Consider the following 26,096-nt stretch of genomic DNA (forward strand, 5'->3'; position numbering starts at 1 on the left):
TGTGTGTGTGTGTGTGTGTGTGTGAGCTGATTTTTAAAAGGTAAGGTCTAGAAATACTACTGCTGAACAGTGGCTGTGCTGAATGATAAATCACATGCTAGGCTGAAAGGCAGCAACAACCAGAGTTTGAAGCCTCCCCACAACACTTAGTAGCCTGGGATTCTAGGAAAATCCCTTAACTTCTCCAAGTTTCCATTTCTTCATTTGTAGCCTCTATCTCACAGAGTTGTGATGAGATTCAAGTGAAATCTGAAAGCCTAAAAAAATCATTGAAGTAATGTGCTCCCTCCTTATTTCCCTCCTTATCTTGGAATTCCTGGTTTCCTTTGAGACTTAGCTCAAGCTCTAACTTCTAAGGGGGGCTTTCCCTGGTGCTCTCCAGTAGGTGAGTGCTTTTCCCTCCTACATTTTCCTTGAAATGTCTTCTATGTCTCTATATGTGTGCAACAAGTCCTCTGGGGCTGACCTCTACTCAGTATTCCATGGTCACTTTGAGGGGCTGCATTTCTAGTACTGTTGCTTATGAACCTCCACTAGGGTGCTTCCCACTGATTATCAGCCAGACTTAAACAGCTTTTTTAAAAGGTATTAACAGGTATAGCAATAATAGTGCAGCAGTGCATTTAATAAATGGTTTTCTTCCTGATTGATTGATTGATTGATTGATTGATTGTATAGGGTTAACATGGAAATCCTACTTGAACTAGAGGATACACTTTGGATATTGGTTTGGGGATGAATGCCACTTCAGATAATGAATAATAAATTAATGGAGTTCATTATCCCTAAAGATTGTTTCACTGAAAATATAAATGAAAAAATCATTAGGTCCCCTACATGGATATATAAATTATGAGTTACTGAAGAGAGTTACATATTTTGCAGGTGGATGGGGGGCAGGAGAACATCACTAACTTTTCAAGTGCATGCCAGGAAAACTAGACAACATTTTCCCCTTTGGTCATAATGTTAGGAGGAATCCTGGAAGTGTCATGGATCCAGCCCACTCTGGCAATTACCATCTTAATGATAATGTCAATGGGCATTCAGGGTGTCAATCCTAATGTTATTTTGTAATATCATAAAGCCACCTTGTTACCCTTACCTTATGCCTATGTAATATAGTACAAGGTATCCACAGAGATTATTCAACATCTTTTCATGATCCTGACTTATTGTAGCAGGGCATTTCAATAAAATTTGACAGCAACTACGTGGCAGCTAGGTGGTACAGTGGATAGAGCACCAGCCCTGGATTCAGGAGGACCTGAGTTCAAATCTAGCCTCAGATACTTGGCACTTACTAGCTGTGTGACCCTGGACAAGTCACTTAACACCCATTGCCCCATAAAAAAAATTGACAGCAACTTACATTCTAGGTGCCAGGTTCTACGCTATGTATGTGCTAGATATATAAATCAAAAGAAAAATGAAAGAATTAAATGAAAACCAGGTTTTATCCTTAAGGAGTTTATATTTTATTGGAGGAAAAGAACATGTTACAAAGATAAGGAAACAGAAAATACAAATAAAATATAGGTGAATTTTTGGCACGCAAAAAACTAGGGGAACTGGGACTTAAAGTCATCTCCTTTCTCTTATAGAAAATGGCTCTTGAGTGGAGCCTTGAAGGGAGATGAAGATTCCAAGAGCTCAAGGTGAGGAGGGAGAGCAAGGATGGAGGTAGGAAGGAGCCTGGGAGAAGGGATGGAGATAGTACATGGAATGCAGTGTATGGACAATCCAAGCAAGTCAGCTTGGCTGAAACAGAAAATGCAGGAGAGGGAGAAATGGGAAATCAATCTGGTTGGAGCCAGATGGCAAAAGGTTTTAAATCACTAACAGTGGAATCTGTAGTTTAACCAAGGAGCAATAGTGAGCAACTGAACCTTCTGGAGCAGGGAAATACAATGATCAGACTTGTACTTCAGGGAAATCTATTTGGTAGCGGTGTAGACACATGTGTAGATCTATGCTTTCCTGGTACATTTAGATTATATTCTGTACATAAAATGAATTGCTACACCTTTAAGGCTCATTCTCAATGTCTGTAGTTGTAGTAGTTCATCAAATGTTAACATTTTTGCCTATGATAAGAAGCTTTAATTGGGTTTAATTTTAAATAACAGCTTCTATAAGTTAAGATTTACTGAAGCATTTACTGCCACAGCTGATAGAGTGATTGGTCTTAAAGTCTTGAAAACCTGAGTTCAAATTCTGATAAATTGCTTAATTTCTCAGCCTCAGTTCCTTCATGTGTAAAATAGAGATAACAATAGCACCCACCTTATAGGATTGTTGTGAGGATGAAATTAAATAATACATGTGCTTTATATACCTTCATTAAAAGCACTATATAAATCTTAGCTATTATTATTATTTTCAAGAGTCAGAAAAACATTTTTCTTGGATTTCATTTATCAACCACATATAATTCCAACACTAACACGCCCATGAAATTTAAATGGCAAATTTACTTCATCTTTAAAAGGAGAGAGAAAGGAATACATGCATATATATATATATATATATACACACACACACACACACACATATATATGTGTGTGTGTGTGTATGTGTATACATAGGATATACACATATCTCTATCTTATCTCTAAACTATATCTATCTATCATCTATCTAAATACATATTACCTACTGGCAGGCACTGTGATAAGTACTTTTAAAATGTTATAAAGAGGTGCAGCTATGTGGCGCAGTGGATAGAGCACTGGCCCTGGATTCAGGAGGACCTGAGTTCAAATCCAGCCTCAGACACTTGACACTTACTAGCTATGTAACTTTGGGCAGGTTACTTAACCCTGATTGCCTCACCCCCCAAAAAAGTTATAAAAGTCTCTAAAATTTTATTTCTGTTGATTCTCGATTCACTGGTGTAGATCACAGCACCTCTATAACCCTTGAATCAGTCTTCCTGAACTGCTGTAGATAAAAAATTTCATCTTGGAGGGACCCACCACAGTTTGTGTTTAAAGACATTTCCTCCAGGAACTCAGGATTACTTCCATGCCAGGCTGAGACACTGGAATAGGACTTTCTTTGATGCAGACTACACATGAAATTTAAAACAAAATGATGGAGTCTTTTTTCTCTATTAATTCATGGAGTCTTCTGTCTGGAATTTTAAGAGCATTAGAAATCTTTTCTTCATAAAATATTTTATTAAGCATCTGGAGGGTGATGGTAGACCTATCACAGAATCAAAGGGATAATTTATGAACTATTTACTAAGTGCCCTGATGGTTTTTGATAGACATCATCTAAAGGAACAATCTAGTGGAGAAAGCCCATCAATTGAGCAGCTCTGCAGAGAACAATGAATATCTTCAGGACTTGAGAGATGTTCTAGCATGTGATTTCTACAGATGTATTTGCTCTCTCTCCTGCTGGTCATGTGGGTATCTGTGGGACAGTGGATTTTTTCCTTGTTATTTACTTTCCAACTCTGTTTGATCACATGTTTCAAACGTTAAAGATTATGTTTCCTGGCTTCATCTGGTGAAAGGAAAACATCAGGAAGGGGCCTCATGAGCTATATTTTGCTGACCTAAAGTATGTCTAGAACCCAGGTAGCTTTAGAGTTCATTAATGAGAGGGGGCCTCAGGTGGATTTGTGGTCACCTTCTTTTCAAACTGTGACAAATGGGTCAGACAAAGAAAACAGTTGTGGATATCTTCTAAGGTGCTCCTTTCAAAATCAATTCACCCCTGACAACGTTGGTAGCACAGGAAGAGAGTAAGTAAATGAATGGCTGGTAAGGAGAGAAAGCATGGTGTAGAAAATAGTGAGCCTGCCTTTCAGTTAGTAAGACATCAGTTCAAATCCTACCCCTGGCTGTGTGACCTGCATCAATCGCTTAACCTCTCAGGCTCTAAGATGTTAAGTTGCAGAACACAAGCAGATCTGCATTGGTAGAGAGAGATTACCCAACAGGAATTCTTTAAACTGATGAAATCATAGGTCTGAACCTCCTTTCCCCTTCCCTGCCTCTTTTTTTTTTTTTAAATAAAGACTCAGGCACATCTTTTCATCATTTCTATTTAATGAAGATGCCGGATGCTATTTACAGAAGATACACACATGACATGATTCCTGCACATTAAATGCTGCCAAATTACAAAAATGAAATAAAAACCTGTACTCCAGTTACATGCTAAATAAAATAAATAAAAAAGTAATGATTTTGGCACAATACTGGTTCTGTAGCAAATAAATACTTTATAACTTTAATTGAATAAACACTTTTATTTACATTCTACGTGAAAGTGCAAAATGATTGCTGAAAATTAAGATATCTGTAATAAGTCCAGAAAATATGTTTGTTTGTTTTTTTGCCAGTAACAACAATTTGCAGTTGATAGTAAAGGTTTTTTTTTAATGCCCAGGAAAATATTCTTATTTTGAAAAAAAATGCTTTGTGCATATTGTGCTCTTTTTCAATGTAATTTTCTACCTTTGCTATAGCAATTTTAACAACCTCAGTACTGGAATTTCTATGTAATCCTGATTGGTCGTTTAAAAAGGTTATATTGTAAACATAAATAGAATTCTAGTTATCCTTCAAAAAAGTAGAGACCAGTTTTTCCAAGTTCACATAAACAGCCTGAATGTCATACAGTAGTATGCAAAGTCAAGTTCTCTCAAAGGTGAAGCCATGAGGACAAGAATGCCATCATTACCTCTATTCTTGATCTCCCATGGATCTTTGTTAATGACATCTAACCTCTTGGATTCAGAACCACGGGATCTATTACTACTGCCCTCTCTTCGAGAAGTTCCTTGCTATTTCTGCCAGTGACATATCTTACTCCTATACACAGGTGTTGGAAACAGGTAGGGATTTTACCATATGCCTGTCACTGGCTGTATGTAGATCTATTGGATTTTACTATGGTTTTTATTGATAGTACAGCAAAGATGGTGGTGGACTTCAGAATGGATGAAGCTGCACACCACCTGGGCATTCCTGAAGCTACAGTGTACAAGCATTTCATAAGCCAAATGTGTTCCTCTCTTTCTAATATTTCATGTTCAGGTAAGTGCTTGAGAGTCTTCAGAGCACTTTCACATACCCGATCTCTTCTGATCCTCACAACAGCCCTGTGAGGTAGGCAGAACAGCTCTTATTATCCCCATTTTATAGATGAGGAGACGGAGGCTCAGAGAGATTAAGTGAGCTGCCCAAGGCCACACAGCTAGTTGGGGGCAGAGCTGAGACTAGAATATAGGTCTCCTGGGACCTAGTTCAATACTCTTTCCACAGTGCCACACTGGCCTCATTGCCATGTAGCTGGTGCTGGGCACTGCCCAGGGATTGTTTTCACTCATTTTTTGTTTGTTTTGTAAAGTTCTGTATGGCAGTATAGTTGTAATAGAAATGGCATTTTTTTTTTAACAGATAGTAGACCGGAAATGAATCGTTGTTTTAGTCCCTTTAAATGTTCATGCTCTACGAGGCTCTAATCTATGTGACAGCTGCGATAATGTTCTCTGGTTGTCAATCACGTTTAATTGTCGGACATAACCCCGGACGTCCTGATGGTTCTTATTAGCAAGAGCTGCATCAGGATCTGATGACAAAGGGAAAGAGCAAAAGTTATTACACAGTCAACCCATTTGATATTAAATGACTTTATTCTTTTCACCTATTTACTACCTTTAATGTGGGGAGTCAGTAAGACTTTATTTTTTTAAATTTTTAAATTCATTTTTATTTATTTTTTTAAAGTTGTCTCAAGTTTTATTTAACATGAGGATGGAATGAGGAAACTCTGGGGAAACAGAAAGTAGGTTACTATATATCAATCTTTTTTTTTTTTTTTTTACAAAGCACCCGATGAAGTCATTTCTGGCTCAGATTTGGCACCCACTGGCCAGCTTCCATTCTTCCATTTTGCCCATCTTCATAAGGGCAGCAGCAGTGCCCATGTATATACACGCTGCTGCCCCAGTGGTATAGTTGTGCATTCGGGATCTGAGGGTCACCAAAGAAGTAGTTCAAGGGGTCATTTGGTTTTTCTCGAAGTTGAGCACTGACACAGGAAGTAATCCGAAATATGGCACCTACTGCAGCCATGGAGAACATAAATTTCCCAGCCCTTAACATTCCCTCAGCAACTGATTCAGGTGGGAAAAACACAAGGTGGTAGGCAGATGTCACCAAGCCAACAGCAGCACCCATCTTGGTGGTGACATAGGTCTTGCGGTGACATTCAGTGCCATCAGGGACATCCTAGTATTCCTTCACCAGAATAGATGCCATGATCACCCCTTGTCCCACCCCAAAGGCAGCTACTGTCAGTAAGACTTTCAAGGCACCCCTAGCCATTGAGAAGTTGCTACTGTACTATTTTCATGTCTATCTGAAAATAGTCATTGCACTATTTTTATATTTTAATTTATTAATATTTTAATAGGAGATATTAAAAGTAATTTCTCCTAATTATTTTCTCTTCCTATTCCAAACTTCCTCGTTGGATGTTTTCCCTAGCATCTTACCTGAGTGAAAATCAAAGCGATCCTCTGAGAGCACATCTAATTCTGATAATATACAAAAATCTACTGACTTGTCTTTTTCCTTCTTCCCATCAATCTAACTTTAAACCTAAATATATATCCTTTCTTTCTTCCCTAGGTAAGAATTGGTCTAGCCTATGCTAGCTGCGTGTTCCACTGTTTACCGACTACTGTTTTTAATTTTCATTTGGGCCAAGGTTAAAGAAGTAAGCCTGAGTTTGAAGATGCAATTTCCTCTCTTGCTTGTACGACCTGCCTACAAAATTGAAATATTTACTTTTGTCCCAATGCCACTCCTGGAGTGGCTGGATTCATGATACCAAATGTTCACTTCCCTTGCTATAAAAGTACCTGTTTTGCCCTTATCGAGGCCTCTCTGTACTTAAGAGAAGCTTAACGTTTCCATTGTGGTTTATAAATGTCATCTATAAATGGCCATGAGGGAGGCAGTTCAGGCATTATTCTCATTTTACTGATGAGGAAATTGAGCCTCAGCGACTTAACCGATGTAAAAACAGCTGGTAATTGATGACATTAGGATGTGGTTCCAAGTCTTCCATAGTTCAAGGCTCTTTTTATTATACCACTCTTTTCTACTTAAAAAAAATAAAGCTTCGGGGGAGCTAGGTGGCACAGTGGATAAAGCACCAGCCCTGGATTCAGGAGGACCTGAGTTCAAATCAGGCTTCAAACACTTGACACTTCCTAGCTGTGTGACCCTGGGAAAGTCACTTAACCCCAATTGCCTCAATAAACAAACAAACAAACAAATAAATAAATGAATGAATGAATAAACAAACAAACAAATTAATTAATTAATAAAGCCTCAACCCAGAGGGTTGACGCTACTCTTCCTGCTAAACAACATTCCCTGACCTAGCTGGTGCATGGGCTGCAGAGAATGCTGTACTACTCTATGGTAGAACTCCTCGAATTGCAGGTTTATAGCACTGCAGGGGAAGGAGGTCTAAGGATCACCTAGCCCAACCCTTTTACATTTATTAGAGGCCCACAGAGATTGTTGTCACTTGTGTCTAAGGCCACAAGGTGGATTAGTGGTAGGGGCAGGACTCCACATCCCAATTCAGGCTCTTTCCTCCATGTCATGCTGCCTCTTGGAGACCCTCTGCTTCTCCCTGATCACCTCCAACACACACACACACACACACACACACACACACACACACACACACACACACACACACGCACACGCACACACACACACACACACACACACGCACACACACGTGCCCTCATCCCTTTTCTCTCACCATTCCCAAAGGCAAAGGGAATGTACATTTGCATGAAGAGAGCATTTTAGGGCCAACCAGAGAACATCATGTGGATTCAGAGGCCCTTACTTGGTATAAGAAGAAACTCATCAGGATACTAATCATCTAGAATTAATCCCTCTCTGGACTGAGCAAGGAACACATTGTGTTTAATTTCATCTCTTTTTTTTTTTTGCTGGCAATATACCCTCCACGTACAATATACTGTAATTACATTGTCTATAGTCTTGCAATGTTTATGACTCTATTCCTATAGCTTTATCTATAGATTGTTGACTTCAGAGCTGAGCAGCTGTTGTTTACCAGCAGTGACAGCTAACTTCAACAAATGCAGTCCACATTATTTTACAGACTGGTTTTCCTTCTCCTCTTGGAGAAAATGGAGCAGAATGCAAATGTGCAAATCCCTGGGGGCTCACTCTCTCCTTCATGCTGGGGACATTTCCAGGAAGGCCTATGGAATTGTCAGTGGTGGCTCCAGAGATGCCTCTTCCTTCATCATCTGATTGCTGCTCTTTGACAAAGGCCAGTCACTCACAGATCCTGACAGACTCTGCATGGGACAGTATGGTGGCTACTCTGACCTGTCCTCATGGTGGAGCAAATAATGGACTCAAGAAGGCAAAGGCATCTGTCCTTTAGAGATGGTGTCTCCTTGCCCACTTCTAAGCCTCAATTCCCCAAAGGTGCCAATCTTCACCATGCTAATCCACAGTATTTTTCCCTAGTTCCTTTTCTCCTCTGGCACTGAATCTAAAATAAAAATGGGTACTAATAGGGCATTGGAATGTTATGTAACCCTACCTAGCTGAAGTGCAGGCAAGAAAAGAAATAGCTCTGCCCCATGCGATATCTATCTACTGGGATACCTTGACAGAGATGCAGTATTGCCTGGTGATTAGAGTACTGGACTTGCAGTAAGGAAGATTTTGGCTTAGATTTTACCTCTGACACAAGCTTGGCAAATAACTTAACCACTCTGTGCCTCAGTTTCCTCATTTATAAAGTGGGGGTAATATCTACGGCACTTGCCTCACAGGGCTATTGTGAAGAACAAATGAAATAACATATGTGAACTCCTTTGCAAACCATAAAGCACTGCACAAATGTTAGTTATATTTATTGTCATGTATCATAGTAACAGAAATCATCCTAATGCCTAGTGATAATGACAATCTTTATGTCTATAAAGGCAACAACTCTTCAAAGTATTTACCAGAGAGGAGGGCACCAACTAGACTTATGGGGTCACCTCTATATGAGTTAATATCCAATTTTTTAGAAATGACTAATGAAATGAAGTCAACCACCAAAAAAAATGTACCACAAAGTACACCTCCTTCCTTCTCTACCCCAGTTCTAGCGAACTAGATTTCTCTCACCCACGTACCAGCCTACCTACACAAGACCCACATCAAAGCCAGAACCAAGGTGCCATGATAATATGGTGCCCCTGGCTGAATTCAGTGACACTGCTTTATTGTGACTCTGATAGTATATTTTATTGTTTCAATTACTCTGGTGTCTTTACAAAAATTAAAAAAAAAACCCAAACATTCGATTCATCTGGTGAATATAGTGAACAAAAATCGTGTTTCTTTGCATAGCACCTTTTGCAAATATATCACAAACATTAATTAATTCTCACAATACTCCTGGAAAGATGATAAATATTATCTTCCTCTGTTTAATGATGATGGAACTGAGTCATAAAGGGTTTAAGTGAATTACCCAACATCAAACAATGAGTCAGAGGAAAAGCTAGGATAAGGCTGGATTAGCCGGACAAGCTTGTCTTCATCTTTTCCTATATAGCTTCAAAGGCCATGTGAGGAACATTAAAACAATATTCTTAAACTCATTTTCCCCATTAAATTCATTCTTAGAATGGTTTTCTTATTTTTAGTGCTTAGCTTTGCAACAAACTAAATTCAAGAGAAGGCCCTGAGTCCTCTTGGAGTTTGGAGTTCAAAGTGTTTGATATAGTTACCAAGTTACCAGCATCTCAAGCTTTATTAATATTCTCATTAAAAACAGTCATGCCATCCAGACTCAGATTGTAGGACACAGTGTATAACTTACTGAAGGGCTGGCTCCTGCAGTACCTCACCGTTCTGACCGTGTTAGCAATCATGCGCTAAAAAGAAGGGGGAAAAAAATGCATATGAATGTAGCAAGTGATGGAACCTGCCAAGAAAAACAACCATTATTTATTGAAGCTATAGTTGGTGTAATGAGAAACCATACCTTATGTAATATATATGACCCCGGGGCTTCTCAGGAATAATTTAAAAATAACATTATTTCAAATTACATTACTTTAGGAAAAAACTAAAAATCCACAAAGATGAGAAATTCATCTTTTAAGGTAAGATGTTTTAGGAGAGTTCTAATCTCATTCTACATCTGTGTTCCTTTTTTTTTTTTTTGATTAAAAAAAGGGAAGAAAAGCCAAAGCAGCATTATCCCTATGCCTATGCCTCGCTGTGGGCAGCTAAGAGGCACAGTGGATAAAGTCATCTTCCTGAGTTCAAATGTGGCCTCAGACACTTACTGGCTATATGACCCTGGGCAAGTCACTTTACCTTGTTTGCCTCCGTTTCCTCATCTGAGCTGGAAAAGGAAATGGCAAACTGCTCTAGTATCTTTGCCAAGAAAACCCCAAACAGGAAGAGTTAGACACAACTGAAAAATGACTGAACCACAGTAACAAACAGTTCATTGCAATGGATGTATTTTCATGTTCCTTTCCTGGGACCAAAGTAATCATATTTATCAATATTGCAACTGCCCTAGAACTGGAGAAGACCCAAGAAAACATCCTAAAAGAGAAGAGCCTGAATATGGTTTCATAAAATCAACCTCTACATGGAAGTGTTAGTTATTTTAACTAGAGTTTATCCTGACCTTGTTCCAATTCACCTAAAAAAATGTTAAGTGCCTACTGTGAACCAACACAGTACGCTAGGCCCAGGAGATGCCAAGACAAAAATGAAATAATGCCTTCTTTCAATAACTTACATTCTATTAGAGGAGACAATTTGTATACCAACAAATCCATTTTATAACGTGCAAAACAAATACAAGTCATCAAGAGAGATAATAATTGAATAGATGACATTGATGAGATCACCAAGGGGGAGAGTGTCAAGAGAACACAGAGGAGGACTCAGGACAAAGCTGTGAGGTATACCAAGGAGCTCCATATGGATGATGAATCAGCAAAGGAGACTAAGTCAAAGTTGTTAAATAGGCAGAAAAGCAAAGAGGACAGTGTCATGAGAACCCAGAAAGGAGAGAATATCTAGGAGGAAAAAGGTGGCTAACTGTGTCAAATGCTTCAATGAAGTCAAGAAGAATAAGAGCTAAGAAAAGGCTGCCGAATGTGGCAATGGAAAGATCATTAGGAACTTTGGAGAACTGAAGCATTTTCAGTTAAGTGATAAGGACTGAATACAGTCTGCAAAGGACATATAGAAGGTGACTTGCTGGGGGAAAGAGTATTTGTAAGTATGGTGGGGGTAGAGAGGAATAGTTGGGATGAAGGAAAGAGTTGGAATAGGAGCTGAAACTTGTGCTGAGCATCAAAAGAAGCTAAAGATTCTAAGAAGTAGAGATGAGGAAGGAAAGTATTACAGACACAGGGAAATACAGAAGATGGTACGCTAAAGTGAGACAAGAACTAGTAGACCTAATATAGGCAACTAGGTAGTGCAGTGGATAGGGTGCCAAGGCTGGAGTCAGGAAGACTATCTTCTTCGGTTCAAATCTGCCCTCACCTACATACTAGCTGTGTGACCCTGGACAAGTCACTTAACCCTTTTTGCTTCACTTTCCTGATCTAGAAAATGAGCTGGAGAAGGAAATGGCAAACCACTTCAGTGTCTTTGCCAAGAAAACTCCAAATGGAATCATGAGGAAGTGGACAGGACTAAATACCAGTAGACCTAGTAGTTTGGCTAGAAGATAGAATTTGTTAAGGGAAGTAATATTAAAGATATATGGAAGGATGGGTGGGAGAGAGATTATGGGCAGCTTTAAAAACCTAGGACTTAAGCGTCTTCACAAATGGTACCTTTTTTATTTCTCCTTCAGTTAACTTCTTATTGCCTTCCAAAGGAGTTCTCCTATCACAGAATGATGCACTGGGAATAGAGGATGGGGTTGAGAAGTATTTCAAGGGACTTTAACAGAATTGTTTGGAAGAACCAGTGGGGATGTTAACCATGAGAAGGGAAATATTAGGGGGAATATGAAGGCTGTCTTTAGGACAAACATTTGAAAGGCTAATTATGTTTGGTCCCAAAAGATGGACCCAAAAGCAATAACTGAAAGTTTGAAGAGACAAATATAGGTTGATTTAAGGGAAAAATTCTTAACAAATTAGAGTTATAAGAAAGGGAAATGAGTTATCATGGGAGATAGAAGGTTCCCTTCTTGGAGGAGGTATCTTCAAATATAAACAGGATGATTGCTTTGGGGGATGTTACAGAGTTCAGTTATAGTTTAGAAGAGATGGCCTCAGGGCAGCTAGGTGGCGCAGTGGATAAAACACTGGCCCTGGATTCAGGCCTGGATTCAAATCCGGCCTCAGACACTTGACACTTACTAGTTGTGTGACCCTGGGCAAGTCACTTAACCCTCATTGCCATGCAAAAAAAAGAAGAAGAAGAAGAGATGGCCTCTGAGTTCCTCTGAGGCTCTGAGCTTCTTTGATTAATAAAAAAACATATATATATATATATATATATGTATATGTATGTATGTATGTGTGTATCATAAAATTCATAAAATATTTAGGAGTTAACCTATAAAAACTCATGTAAGAATTCTAAAAATATAACCAAACATTATTTCAATTAAATTTCTCCGTTAGCTGTATGGCCAGGCTGGCCTTATTCACAGGTGGTATATTTATAGCTGATGATTTCCCCCTCTCAAAGAAATAATCTCTTCCACTTCTCTGTTCTGATGCCAGAAATTCCCCCATTCCTTTGGGTTAAGGAATTTTAGCCTTTGCTATTTATTGCAAATGTACCTTGGAGGAGTAACACACTGAACTCCTTGAAGCCATTGACACCGTACAGGGAAAGAGCTTATCAAAGCCTTTCTAACAGCCAATCGAGGGTAGCTCATTTTCAGAGTGAGACATTCAAGTAAGTTTTGATAAAGAGTGTGGAGAGAGGGGCCCCTTCCCAGGGAGTTTGTGTGTGTGTGTATGGGGGCACCTCCCAGGGAGAAGGGCTGGATGGAGAGTTTTAGTTGTGGGATAGCTGGGATCCTCTGTAGCCAGGGCGTCTGGGAAAGGCAGAGAACAAGAGATGAAAAAAACGACACCAAAAGAGGATGTGGGAGTGCACTGTTTCCTCCTCTTGATTCTTTTGCCTGTGGCCTGCAGCGGGTATGATGACATCCATCAAAACATGGAACTTTAGGGTCAATGCTTAAGCTGTAGGGCTGATCCTTCACATGGTTATTACAGAAGGATTTATGCTGTGATGTAAATCAGTATTTCCCAACCTAAATAAGACTTCGAGTAAGTCAAATATCAATAGGGAAGTAAGGCACAGGATTAAGAAGTTAGTTTTAGAAGTCCACCAGTTTTTAAGAAGTAAAGCTCTGTGGAAGTAAGGTTTGCAGATAGGTGATGGATGATAGACTGATGGTTGGGAAATGAGGATATGAGATGATAGGCTTATAGAACTGTAGGATTTAGAATCAAAGAGCAATGTAGAGATTATGAAGACAACTAGAGACCCTATCAAATCATCTATTGCCTTGGGAAATCATATAGGTCAGCAATGGCTGTAAGTCTGTGTCAGTGGGGCCCAGTTTAAAAGGCAAATAAAACAAACAGACAAGAATAGGGCTTTTTAAAAAAGAAAACAATATTAGAGCTTTGAGTGAAAGTATAAATAGAAAATCTAGTCCCCAGCTTTGGTACTGTATTTCATAAGTTATTGATATTGGCTTAACAGAAGCTCTGTTTGTAAGACACTTTTTAGGAAAGGCTTTTGAAAATTTCGGAGATTTAAAAAATCTATCTGCCAGGCTGATATTATAGCAACCAACATCAACTAGTGTGTTTCTGTGCCTTTAATTAATAATAATAGTAAGATGCAAGGTGAAGTGAACAGAAGCAGAACATTGTACACAATAACAATATCATGATGGTGATCATCTGTGAAAGACTTAGCTTCTCTGATCAATACAGTGATCTAAGACAATTCTCAAGGATTCATGATGAATAATGCTATCCACCTCCAGAGAGAGAGTGAACTGATGAACTCGGAATGCAAATTGAAGTATATTATTTTCACTTTATTTTTCTTGCTTTTTTTTTGCAACGTGGCTATTATGCAAATGTGTTTTGCATGATTTCACACATATAAGTAATATCATATTGCTTGCCTTCTCAATGGGTGAGGGAGGGAGAAAATTGGGAATTCTTAACTTTTAAAAATGGATGGTAAAATAAGTAAATAAATATAATAGAAGATTAGTAGCATAATGATGAGGATAACTAGCATTTATACAAAGTGTTACAAAAGTCTCTACCATCTTAAGCTAGCTTAAACCTGTATAGCATTTTAAGGGTTGAAAAACACATCCTCAAAACAACCCTGGGAGTTAGGTGATATTATTTCCATCTTATAGATGAGGAAACTGAGGCTGAAAGAGGTTAAATTACTTATTGAGGGGTCATTTAGCTACTGTCTGAAGCAGAATTTGAACTCTGGTCTTCCTGGCTCCAAATCTAGCATTTGTCTCCTATTCTACATAGCTCTAAATCCTATGAAGGGAAAATACTAGATACAAAGTTTATGGAATGAGGCCAGCTAGGTGGCGCAGTGGATAAAGCACTGGCCCTGAATGCAGGAGGACCTGAGTTCAAATCCGGTTTCAGACACTTGACACTAGTTGTGTGACCCTGGGCAAGTCACTTAACCCTCATTGCCCCACAGAAACAAAAACAAAAACAAAACAAAGTTTATGGAACTAGGAACTTTTTGTGAAGAAGCCCCTTCTTGGTAATTTTCTGCCTGGGATATTTGCAAATTCCTAGTTCACCAAATATCAGGGTTAATGAGCTGGCAGGAAGGAGAGGGAACAGATAGCAGTGAGACATCTCAAGAATATATCAATAGGCTCATCTTTCACTTGGACTTCTTACAGAGAGTGGATAAAAGATTCCCATTATTTGATTCATATAGGACAATAGATTTATAACCAGAAGGACCTTTAGAGACCTCCTGATCCAACCCCACCCTGCTCCAATTCTTCAGATGAGGAATTGAGCATAAATAGGTCAATAGTTTGCCTAAGGTCACAGAGGCAGGAAATAATGCAGGCAAGATTCAAACCCAGATCTTCTCATTCCAAGTTCAGTACTTAAAAGAACAAACAAACAAACAACTATACTGTGGTTCTCTTCATGATCCTTTATAGTTATTAAAATAGTACTGCTATCATTTAGTAAACTCCTCTTATTCTTTCACCCTTGTAAAAAAAAAAGTCAATAGAAGCAGTCACAATTCTAGATGTAATGGGACAAGCACTAAAAATGTCAACACTTCAAAACCTTCTTCAGGGGCTGTTGTCTTCTAGGAAGTGCATGACAATTTTGATCAACTCATTATAAGACTTCCTGAGGGCAAAGGCCTACCATATACTTCTTTTAAATCTCAGTAAGCAGCTTTATATACTTGGGCCAGAGGAACAAAAACAAGTCCTGGGCCCATAAGTTGTTGTTGGAGAAATAATAGTTAAGCTGATCTGCAGGCAGATCTATCTATCTATCTAACTGTCTGTCTGTCCATCTCTATCTTTACATATCTATATCTATACCTATATATCTACATATCTACCCACATCCCTACATCTACATCTACATTATCTACATCTACATCGTCTTGGATCAGAGGAATAAAAACAAGAAGTACTGGGCCCGTGGTTGGTGCTGGAGAAATACTAGTTAAGCTGATCTGCAGGCAGGTGTGTGTGTGTGTGTGTGTTTATAAACACACAGAAGTATGTATATATACTTACATGTACACCTAAATCTGTATCTATATCTATATCTTTATACTTACATACACACACACACACACACACACACACACACACACACACATACATATGTAGGTAAGTAGGTAAATAGGCAGTAAGGTAGATAGGGTGTGGTTGTAGGTGTGGGTAACAAGCTTTGCAGCCAGGAATACTTGGTTTCAAGTCCCGCCTTGGACACCTACTGGCTGGGTGACTGTGGCCAAATTGCTTAACCTCTTATTGTTCTGGCAACTAAGACTCTGAATGGCTTGGGTACACTGAGTTTGTCCACCTGGGAGTTCCCTATAACAATGAAATCACAGGTGCAGTCAATCTCTCTCTATAAAAACATTCTACCTCTAATGTGCTGCTACACATTGATGTGTGATTTACTGTCCTTTCAAGTCTATTAGCCTTCTAAGGTAAAGTACGTTTCAAGGTTAATATTAATTCTTTTTAAAGCCTTTTGGTTAAATTCAGATGATTGGAAGGAAATATTTTCTGTTTTCATTTCTTCCTAGTTTGAATTATTTTACATATATGTATATATATGTATATACAGACATATGTACACACACACACACACACACACATATATATATATATATATATATATATATAATATTTGAGAAAACATCATTCCATAGCAGGGAATATGGATTTTTTTTTGCACATGGCATTTTAACATTAGTGACGACCCCTCAATCTTTGCGTGCTGCTTCAATGAGGCTTTTGCTGCTTATATTCTAAAGGTGGCTCTATAGAGATGGTGAATTAACTTTAACAATAGCAAGAAAATTGATAAGACTCCCTCCACACAGGGAAAGTGACTCTCAAGCCCTGAGCTGTCATGGTCCCCCCACCCCCTGCACCTCCCCCTGGCCTCTCGCCTTACCAGACTATGGAAAATGAATCTTGAGAGAGACTCAATGGTCTTTAAAAAAACCCAATTCATACAAGATGAAAATGATTCATAGAAGATTCCCAATTTTTTATATTAAAAAGAATACTCCTAAGATCTCGGTGACTACTGCTACTCTGAGGACACTGGTAAGCATTAAGTGACATGCCTGAACTGTCCATGGCCAGATATTTTCTCATGGACAAAGAATCGGTAAAGTTCAAATGTACTTTCATAAAGGACCCTAAAACTCATACATCTTTTGGTCAGCATGAGAAATATATTACAACTACCTTCAAGAAAATGTGGCATACAATGTATAATTAGCCTCTGATATATGGAGCCCTCAAATAAACAGTAACTACGATAATTTTCATGCTAATTTACTTTAAGTTGTTTTTTCCACTTCTCCAAAGGCTTTGCATCTGAAGGGCACAAGTATATTCCATGCAGAATTATTGTAATTCTTCTGATATTGAATGGAGTGTAATTACTGGAAACCCTGGGAAATGCTGCCTGTATTCCCCTCTGAAGAATAATAAAACAATTAGCAGGGGTCAGAAACCTCTTCCTATACCATTTTGTAGGAAGTAATTGTTCTGCTTTTTAGTTTTGAAAGCTAAAACATTTCATTCTGACTTCAGTTTTAGACTACTCTTTAGAGCTATGCTCTGAAGCTTCGTAATTTTTACCTCATTATGTAGTTTAAAATGTGAGAACAATTGTTTAAATCAGTAATTTTCAGCTCGAGAGTTCGGTTCTACCTTTCTAAATCTTTGATTAATTTTAACAATGCTTTTAATTTTGATGTATCCTTTTTAATTGCACTCAAAGGTAACTTTAGTTATATCTTCAAAATTCAAACCTTGCTTTTGCATGGGGGTCTATTTCTTTGCTTCATTAGGTCAGCACAATACTGCCAGTGGTATGCTACCTGGTTAGGAGCAAATAAACCCTGCCAACTTCTCTGCAAAAAATCCCATGACTGTGGTAGGGTTTTATCATGCCAAAGAAGGACTGGATTTAGCATTTAGGTAGCCCTCCAATCATCGCCAGACAACTCCTCCCCTCAAGGGTGCATCAGAATAAACTTGGGCTAAAGAGCTGAAATAAAAGGCCAGCAATTTGGAACTGAAAGGGGTCTTTGAGACCTAATCCAACCCCCTCATTTTACAGTTGAAGAGCCTGAGGCCCAGAAAGTTTAAATGACTTCCACTGGTAGGAAGTAGGGGAGACAAGACTTGCATCCAGGTCTTCTGACTCCAAACACTTAGTTCTTTCCACTGTACCATGGAACTTCAGCAATATTTTTCAATTCTCTGATTCTCATGTTAGGCAAACAGCAAGTTGCTATTCACATTTATTTTGGAAGCAACTGAGGTTAAAAGTATGTGGACTTCATGATCTAACTGGCAAGACAGGGACAGAGCCAGGTAGCATTACCCAAGACTTCCCACCCCTGCTAGGAGGCACAGTCTCTATAAGCAAACCCAGCAAGTTTCTATGATGCTGGGCAACTGAAAAATTTAAAACATGTATGTCTGTGTCTGTGTACAGACAGACTTTACATCCCAGCATCTACCAAATAAATGTTGTCTTATTCCATTAGCAAACCTGGCCCTGATCTAGAGTTCTAGTCAGAAAACCGTTACAAGGGATCCCTTTGGGGATTCCTAATTTCAAATTTATAGTTACGTCTTTCTGACTGAGCCTAGTACTCCATCCAGTACCCCCATGATGCCTGTCTCTATTGCCATGTGACTCTGCTTGGGACCCACTTTAAGACTCAGAAGTTCCAACAAGTTAACAAACTTTTCTTAAATACTTACATAAGCTACTTCTCTACCCCATCTCAGCCACACACAAACATGGTCATACCCTTGATCTTGCCATCACCCACAAAAGTACCACCTCCATGTTCAAGAACTTTGAAACCCCCTTATCTGATCATAATCTATTAGCTTTTCACCTCTCCCTTTATCTCTTCTGTCTTCTCTTCTCTTCTCTTCTCTTCTCTTCTCTTCTCTTCTCTTCTCTTCTCTTCTCTTCTCTTCTCTTCTCTTCTCTTCTCTTCTCTTCTCTTCTCTTCTCTCTCTCTCTCTCTCTCTCTCTCTCTCTCTCTCTCTCTCTCTCTCTCTCTCTCTCTCTCTCTCTCTGCCTTCTCTTGCATAAGCCTAGGTTTCATCTGTGCTGTGACCTCCAATCTCTTGACCCCTCAATTCTCTCCCAAGCCATCTCCCCAATACCTCTGTCTTTCCCCATCTTGACTCCTTGGTGAATCAATTCAACTCTACATAGTTTTCCTCTCTTGAGGAAATCATATAACTGATTGCTTCCATCAAAGTCTCAGCTTTAGATGACTCCTACTATTTTCTGATTTCAATCCTAAACATATGCTACTGAACAAAGGTAGAGAAAAATCACACAACCATTCTGACTGGGTCCACTACGACTTTGTTATACAACCTCAATTAGGCCTTTACTGTTGCTAGGAAATCCTACTATATCTCCCTTATTAAGTCACTATCCCACTCCACAGTGGCTCTTCCAAAATGTTTCATCCCTTCTTAAAGCTCTTATGGCTCCCCCACCCCCCACTCTCTCAGCTGAGAACTTTGCCTCATCTCTCTCTCTCTTTTGGGGGTGGGGGTGGGGCAATTGGGGTTAAGTGACTTGCCCAGGGTCACACAGCTAGCAAGTGTCAAGTGTCTGAGGCCAGATTTGAACTCAGATCCTCCTGAATCCAGGGCAGGTGCTTTATCCACTGCACCACCTAGCTGCTCCCACAATGGGCTTTTTAAAAGCCTGTTTTTTTCAGAGCTTTATTTCAAGAAATCTAAAATGAAAACTGCAGGACAAAAAGTAAATTGTTCCAGCTTTTTGAAAAAAAAATAATATAGACAACTGAAATGACTGAACAACAGCACTCAGATCACTCTCTTTAACTGTCCTCTGGGTTCTGTCTTGGGCCCTTATTCTCCCTCTATACTACTTTATTTGGTGATCTCATCAGCTCCAAGGGATTTAATTACCATCTTCATGCTGATGATTCTCAAATCTACCTTTCCAGCCTGACCTCTCTGATGATCTCCAGTCTTTTATCTCCAACTGCCTTTCAGACATCTTGAATCGGATGCCCATTAGACATCTTAAACTCCACATGTCAGAAACAGAACTCATTCTCTTTCCCCCCAAACCCTTAGCCACTTCTCACTTTAGCAGGCTATTGTAGTAGTCCAGGTTTGACATAATGAGGGTCTGCACTAGAGTGGTGGCAGTGATAGAAGAGAGAAGGGGACATATTCAAGAGATCTTGCAAAGGTTAAATCAACAAGCCTCCGAAACCACTGGTCCATGGGGTGTGAGAGACAATGAGGGGTCCAGGATGACTCCTAGGTTGCTAGTCTAAGGGATGGGAGGATGGTGCTGTCCTCTACAATAAAATAAAACTATTCTGGCATTCAGAGCTCTTCACAAGCTGGCTCCAGTCCTCCTTAGCTGGTTTATTGCACATTACTTTCCTTTGTGTATTCTCTCTTCTAGACAAAACTGGTCTGTCTGATGATCACCATGCATGACCTTCTATCTCCTACATATTCTGCCTTCATACCTTTGCACTGGTGCCTTCCATTCTTAGAATGCTCTCCCTCCCTCCTCACTCTTGCCTCTTGCCAACCTTGGCTCCTTCAAGGGTCAGGACAAATGCTACTTTCTTCATGAGCCTTTTCCTAGTCTTCCCCACCCCCAATCCACTTGGGCCTTTTCTTTAAGACTACCCTCCTCAATTTCTGGATGTATCTTGAATGTTCCTGTTAATTTACATATTATCTCCATTAAGAAGCAAGCTACTTGAGGGCAGGGACTGATTTTGTGTTTTGTCTTTCTTTGAATCCTCAGAGCTTAGTATAATGCCTGATTCACTGTAATCACCTGATAAATGTTGATTGATTGATACAATTGAGCCATATAAACTTTTGGACCATTTGGGGAAAGTATGACCTCTATACAGATTTGTAAATTACAAGAGTCATCTCATTGGGGCAGCTAGGCAGTGGATAGAGCACCAGCCCTGGATTCAGGAGGATCTATCTGGGTTCAAATTCAGCCTCAGACCCTTGACACTTACTAGCTGTGTGACCCTGGGCAAGTCACTTAACCCCAATTGCCTCACCCCCCCAAAAAAAAAAGTCATCTCATTCATTTCTCCTCACTCATTTCAGTTTAGCACAGCTTAACATACCAATTAGATTTGCACAGCTAATTTTAATTTCAATTTCCTTTGCTACTCTGCCTAATAAAACATTCTTTCCCTCTCTCCTTTCCATCCCTAGTTTTTATCTTTCCTTACTACTTTCCTTCTTTCCTCACTTTTCTTTTTGCCCTCTCCTTCTCTGACTAGGTAGAGGAGAGTCCTCCTGTCCTCCATCCTGATCACATCCCATCTGGAGTATTGCTCAGTTACCAGTACCGCGTTTTAGGTAGGACACTGATACACTGGATAGCTTGCAGAGAAAGGCAAGCAAGGTGGTGAAGGCCTTCAAATAAATGGCCAAGGGGACTCTGTTTAAGGAACTTGGTTTGGTTAGCCTGGAGAAGAGAAGACTTGAGGAAACATGACAGTTGTAGACTTGAATGGGAGTCACGTGGATGAGATTAATTGTATTTGTCTCCAAAGGACAGAACTAGAAGCAACAGGTAGAAGTTACAAAGAGGAAAATTTAGGGTCAAGGAAGGAAAGCCTTCCACCAATCAGCCATACAGAAGTGGAATGAGCTGCCCCTGGTGGTGTTGAGTAGTAGGTTGTAAAAACGGTGAACAGTTTTCTATATCCAGCCCACACCGTAACTCCATGTGGTCCAGAAAAGATGGTGCCAGAAAGAATTCACATTGCTGAAACCAGCAGCAGAGCTGCTTACCTATCTATCTGTGCACAGAAGCCTGTATGGCAGCAGCAAGCTTTTGAAGATTTGGGGAAAATTCACAATAGAAGCACAGAAAGTATTTAGACAGCACTTTACCAATTTAGAAAAGGGCCTCAGGCTTTCTTAGAAGCCTTTGTCCACAGGGATCCCTCTAAACCCCTTTTGAACTTAGGACTTGCACTGTTCATTTGGCAATATCTCTCTGAGGCATTTCTTCTATTGCTATAATTAACTCTAGCACTTTTTAGATTCTATTTTGTGTCTTGGGTAATTTGCTTTATCCCCATGCTAGATTGTAAGCTCCCTGAGGAAAAGTCAATTCAATAATTATTTAACAAGTGAAAATATTTAACATCCCAGATACAGGATAGGTATATTGTACAATATATGTGTATATAGGTATATGTGTGGAGTGCTATACAAAGACAAAACAAAAAACAATTCCTGCCCTCGGAGCTTTTTTCTATTAAGGATAGAAGTTTGACGAAACAGGAATTGTGACTTGTTTTTGTTTTTTGTTTTTTACATCCTTATCACCTAGGATTTGTTACACATAGAAGACACCTAGGGGCAGCTAGGTGGCGCAGTGGATAAAGCACAGGTCCTGGATTCAGGAGTACCTGAGTTCAAATCCGGCCTCAGACACTTGGCACTTACTAGCTGTGTGACCCTGGGCAAGTCACTTAACTCCCATTGCCCCGCAAAAACAAACAAACAAACAAACAAACGAACAACAACAACAAAAAAGAAGACACCTAAATGTGTTTAATAGGATCACTGAACTCCAATGTAAATATGTCATGGTTATTCAACTCATTTTCCCCACATTTATTATGTTCTGTCTCAGCAACTAGATCATGAACTTCTTGAGGGAGGAAGGAACCTCAAGGCATGACTCACATGTTCATCCTTGGACGGTGTCTCAACTACAACAGACACTCAATAAATATGTCTTGATTTGATTTAAAGCATCTGTAAGACCTGAGTTTAGACTGCTTTACGTACTACAATGAGTAAATGTCATAAATGATTTTATAGCTTTTTCCTGTAGCTTGGGTAGGTAGGATCTTTTATTTCTCTACTCTTGGCAGGATTGGAAGGGCTGGATTTCAGTTACAATTCTCAAAGCAAAAAATAATGGTTCAGAAACATTCTTTTTCGTTCAAGGAGAGATGATGCATGTTTAGAAGTTTGCACCAGTCTTCTCGTGCCAAATAAAACTATTAGTTTAAAAATGATATTGATAAAGAAATAAACCTAAATATGGGTATGTCTGAAATAGAACCAGGCACATAATACAGTAGCAACTGTGACTATCAGCATGCTATATATATATATATATATATATATATATATATATATATATATATATATATATATATATATACACACACACATACATATACATACATACATATACATACATACATACATATACATATATACATATACATACACACACACACACACACATATATATATATATATATATATATGCAACAATACCCTTTCAGCTTTATGCAGCCTGGTAGGGTGGCAGCAGGCCAACACATTATCTGCTAATCCATTCCTAGTCTAGGCTCCTAAATGTTATAAATATTCATGGATGCCATAGAAAGCTACTAAGGGCTTTATTCAAACACTTTTTGAATACCTCTTTATGTTCCAAAAAAAAAAAATGAAAGAATGCCCCCCCTTTTTTGCATAAGGATCAGAGTGTGAATTCTCTTTTGTTCCTATCCATAAAACCTGAAAACCAATCTCACACCTCAAGGGTGGAGAAGCTCAATAAAAAGCCTGGGGGGGCAGGCAGGGGAATCGGGTGGCACTGTGGTCTACTGCTAATGTGTTCCACTCCATGGGAGGCTGAGCAACCTGGGTTCTTGAATGTCCTGGGAACTTCAGTTCCCTGTGTAGGTGCAACCTCTGGAGTCACAATCACCAAAACCCCAAGAACAACTGATTTCTCTGATTGACTATTATGATGTTGAGCAGGAGGCAGGGGATTTCTCCTTAAACTGAGAGAATAACCCTTGTGACCAAGTGCTTCCAGCACTTAGGATGGAAGTTGGGAGAGGAAGGCCCAGTTTCTGGAGAGATGTCTGGTGTGAAATGCCTTTCGGGATTTCCATTCCTTCTTTCTGTGCCACGCAAATTGTGGGAGAGAAATTCCAATAAAACCCCAGATCCACTTTTCTTGTGAAAAGATCACAGATGGAGAGCTGGATGGGTTATCTATGTGTGGCAAAATGTGCTTTAGCCCAACATGAATATACCTACCATTAGGCATTTTACCTTATTGCCCTTGGTGCACAAATATTACAGCACAGAGAAAGGTAGCCAGGCAGGTAGGTGGCACAATAAATAGAGCCAGGAGGACCTGAGTTCAAATGTGGCTTCTGATATTTATTGGCTGTGCCACCCTGGGAACATCACTTGGCCTGTATTTTTGCCTCAGATTCCTCAAATGTAAAATGGGGATAATAATGGCACCTACTTCCCAGGTTGTTGTGAGGGTAAAACGATAATTTTTTAAAGTGCTTGTCACATGGTATGGTATATATTAAATATTTAAATATCATCATCATTATTGTCAGCATCACAAATGGATTGTACTCTTCTAATCCTGTCTGAATAGCAGTCACTGTACTTTACTTTGCTGGTTAAGGAGAAATGTGGCTGGTGACGACCTTGTGATACACTGAAGAAAAGAAAAGAAAATCTGTCTCCATGAATCAACTCACAAGGCCTTATTCATTCTATAGTGTGAGGAAATGGGCAGTGGTCTTCTCCCAGTAGAATATAATCACCACCATTCCAATTACACTCCACCGAACATGTTTGAAGACAAAAGTCTCAGTTCCCCTTCCCTCCAGCAGACAAGTCATATGGTCCTGAGCTGGTCTCAACTAGGTCCTCTCCCTGAGGATTGAAGGAATGTCACTGTGTTCCTTCCCCATTACCTAAGAACTCAAAGAATAATTATGGAAAGTAGGGTTAAGAATACTGTGTTCTGGGGCAGCTAGGTGGCGCAGTGGATAGAGCACCGGCCCTGGATTCAGGAGGACCTGAGTTCAAATCCGGCCTCAGACACTTGACACTTACTAGCTGTGTGACCCTGGGCAAGTCACTTAACCCCAACTGCCTCACCAAAAACAAAAACAAAAAACAAACAAAACAAACAAAAAACAAACAAGAATATTGGACAGGATTCTTGACTTGGAGTCAGGAAGACCTGGGCTTGAATCCTGCCTCAGATGCTAATTGACTGTGACCCTGGGCAAGTCACTCAGTCTCTCCAAGCCTGTGAAATGAAGGGTGTGAACTCAACAACTTCCAAGGTCCCTTCCAGCAGTGAGATCATGGATGTGATGCACTTTGCAAACTTTGAAGCCCTGTATAAATAAATGTCAGCCATCACCAATCATCATCGATTGGTCACACAGCTCAGTATTTTAGATCATTCCTGACCTCTGGAGATCTTAGGAATCCTGAAAATTCCAAGGCTCTCCTTTGGGCTTTTTCCAGCAGCTGGATTTCTTTTGTTCTGCCTTCTCATATGTCCATAGCATCATCTACATCATTCCACAGCCCTGTCACAGACTCTGCAGCAGCTGGCACAGTATGTTTCTTAGAGGATCACTGGGTCACAGACTTAGAGTTGGAAGGGGCCTTAAAAGGCATCTAGTCCATGGGGGGCAGCTAGGTGGCACAGTGGACAAAGAACCGGCCCTGGAGTCAGGAGGACCTGAGTTCAAATCTGGCCTCAGACACTTGACACTAGCTGTGTGACCTTGCGCAAGTCACTTAACCTTCATTGCCTCACAAAAACAAAAAACAAACAAGAAACCCAAAATTCATCTACTCCAAATCCTCTTCTTTCCCAGGTGAAGAAACTGAAGGCCAGAAGGTTGAAGTGACTTGCCCAAGGTCATGTGGATATTATGTCCGTGTTGGGCCTAGACCCCATGTATGCTGACTCCAACTCCATATAGTAGGTGCTTAATAGTTATTTTATTTGTTGAATTCCATCCTCCAGCCATTTCTTGGCCTGTATAATTGCCAGTAGCCATGTCAGATGTTGATAGATGTGCTACTGAAATTCTGCCTCACACACTCACCAGCTGTGTGATCCAAGACAAGTCACTTCAGTTCTATCTTTCCTTTTCTATAAAATGGAAGTAATAATAGCATCTACATCTCAGGGTTGTTATGAGGATACAATTAAAAAAAATTATGACTTTGCAAATCTTAAGGCACTATAATATAAAAACTAGTGATAGCGACAATAATGACAAAGAATCAAAATTCAGATATCCTTTCTGATAAGAAAAATTATATTAAATGACTGTGTCTACCTTTAAGTTTTTTTTATAAATTGGCAAATGGTTTCT

At 39.5% G+C, this 26,096-nt stretch overlaps 1 protein-coding gene and 1 pseudogene across 7 annotated transcripts in view; both read right to left on the minus strand.

The window, feature by feature from the left end:
• Positions 1 to 4,055: 4,055 nt before the first annotated feature.
• Positions 4,056 to 26,096, minus strand: part of RAPGEF4 (Rap guanine nucleotide exchange factor 4) — a 355,797-nt gene continuing 333,756 nt past the window's right edge. For all 7 annotated transcript variants that reach the window (XM_043992057.1, XM_043992055.1, XM_043992056.1 and 4 more), the window contains 2 exons: positions 9,913 to 9,967; positions 4,056 to 5,592 (listed from right to left, as the gene is read on the minus strand). In XM_043992057.1, coding sequence (XP_043847992.1) covers positions 5,465 to 5,592; positions 9,913 to 9,967 — 183 coding nt within the window. In that variant the 3' untranslated portion in view covers positions 4,056 to 5,464. The remainder of the gene's footprint in view (positions 5,593 to 9,912; positions 9,968 to 26,096) is intronic.
• LOC122746454 lies at positions 5,599 to 6,284 on the minus strand (annotated as a pseudogene).

Source organism: Dromiciops gliroides, chromosome 3 (assembly GCF_019393635.1).
Source record: "Dromiciops gliroides isolate mDroGli1 chromosome 3, mDroGli1.pri, whole genome shotgun sequence".
NCBI lineage: Eukaryota > Metazoa > Chordata > Mammalia > Microbiotheria > Microbiotheriidae > Dromiciops > Dromiciops gliroides.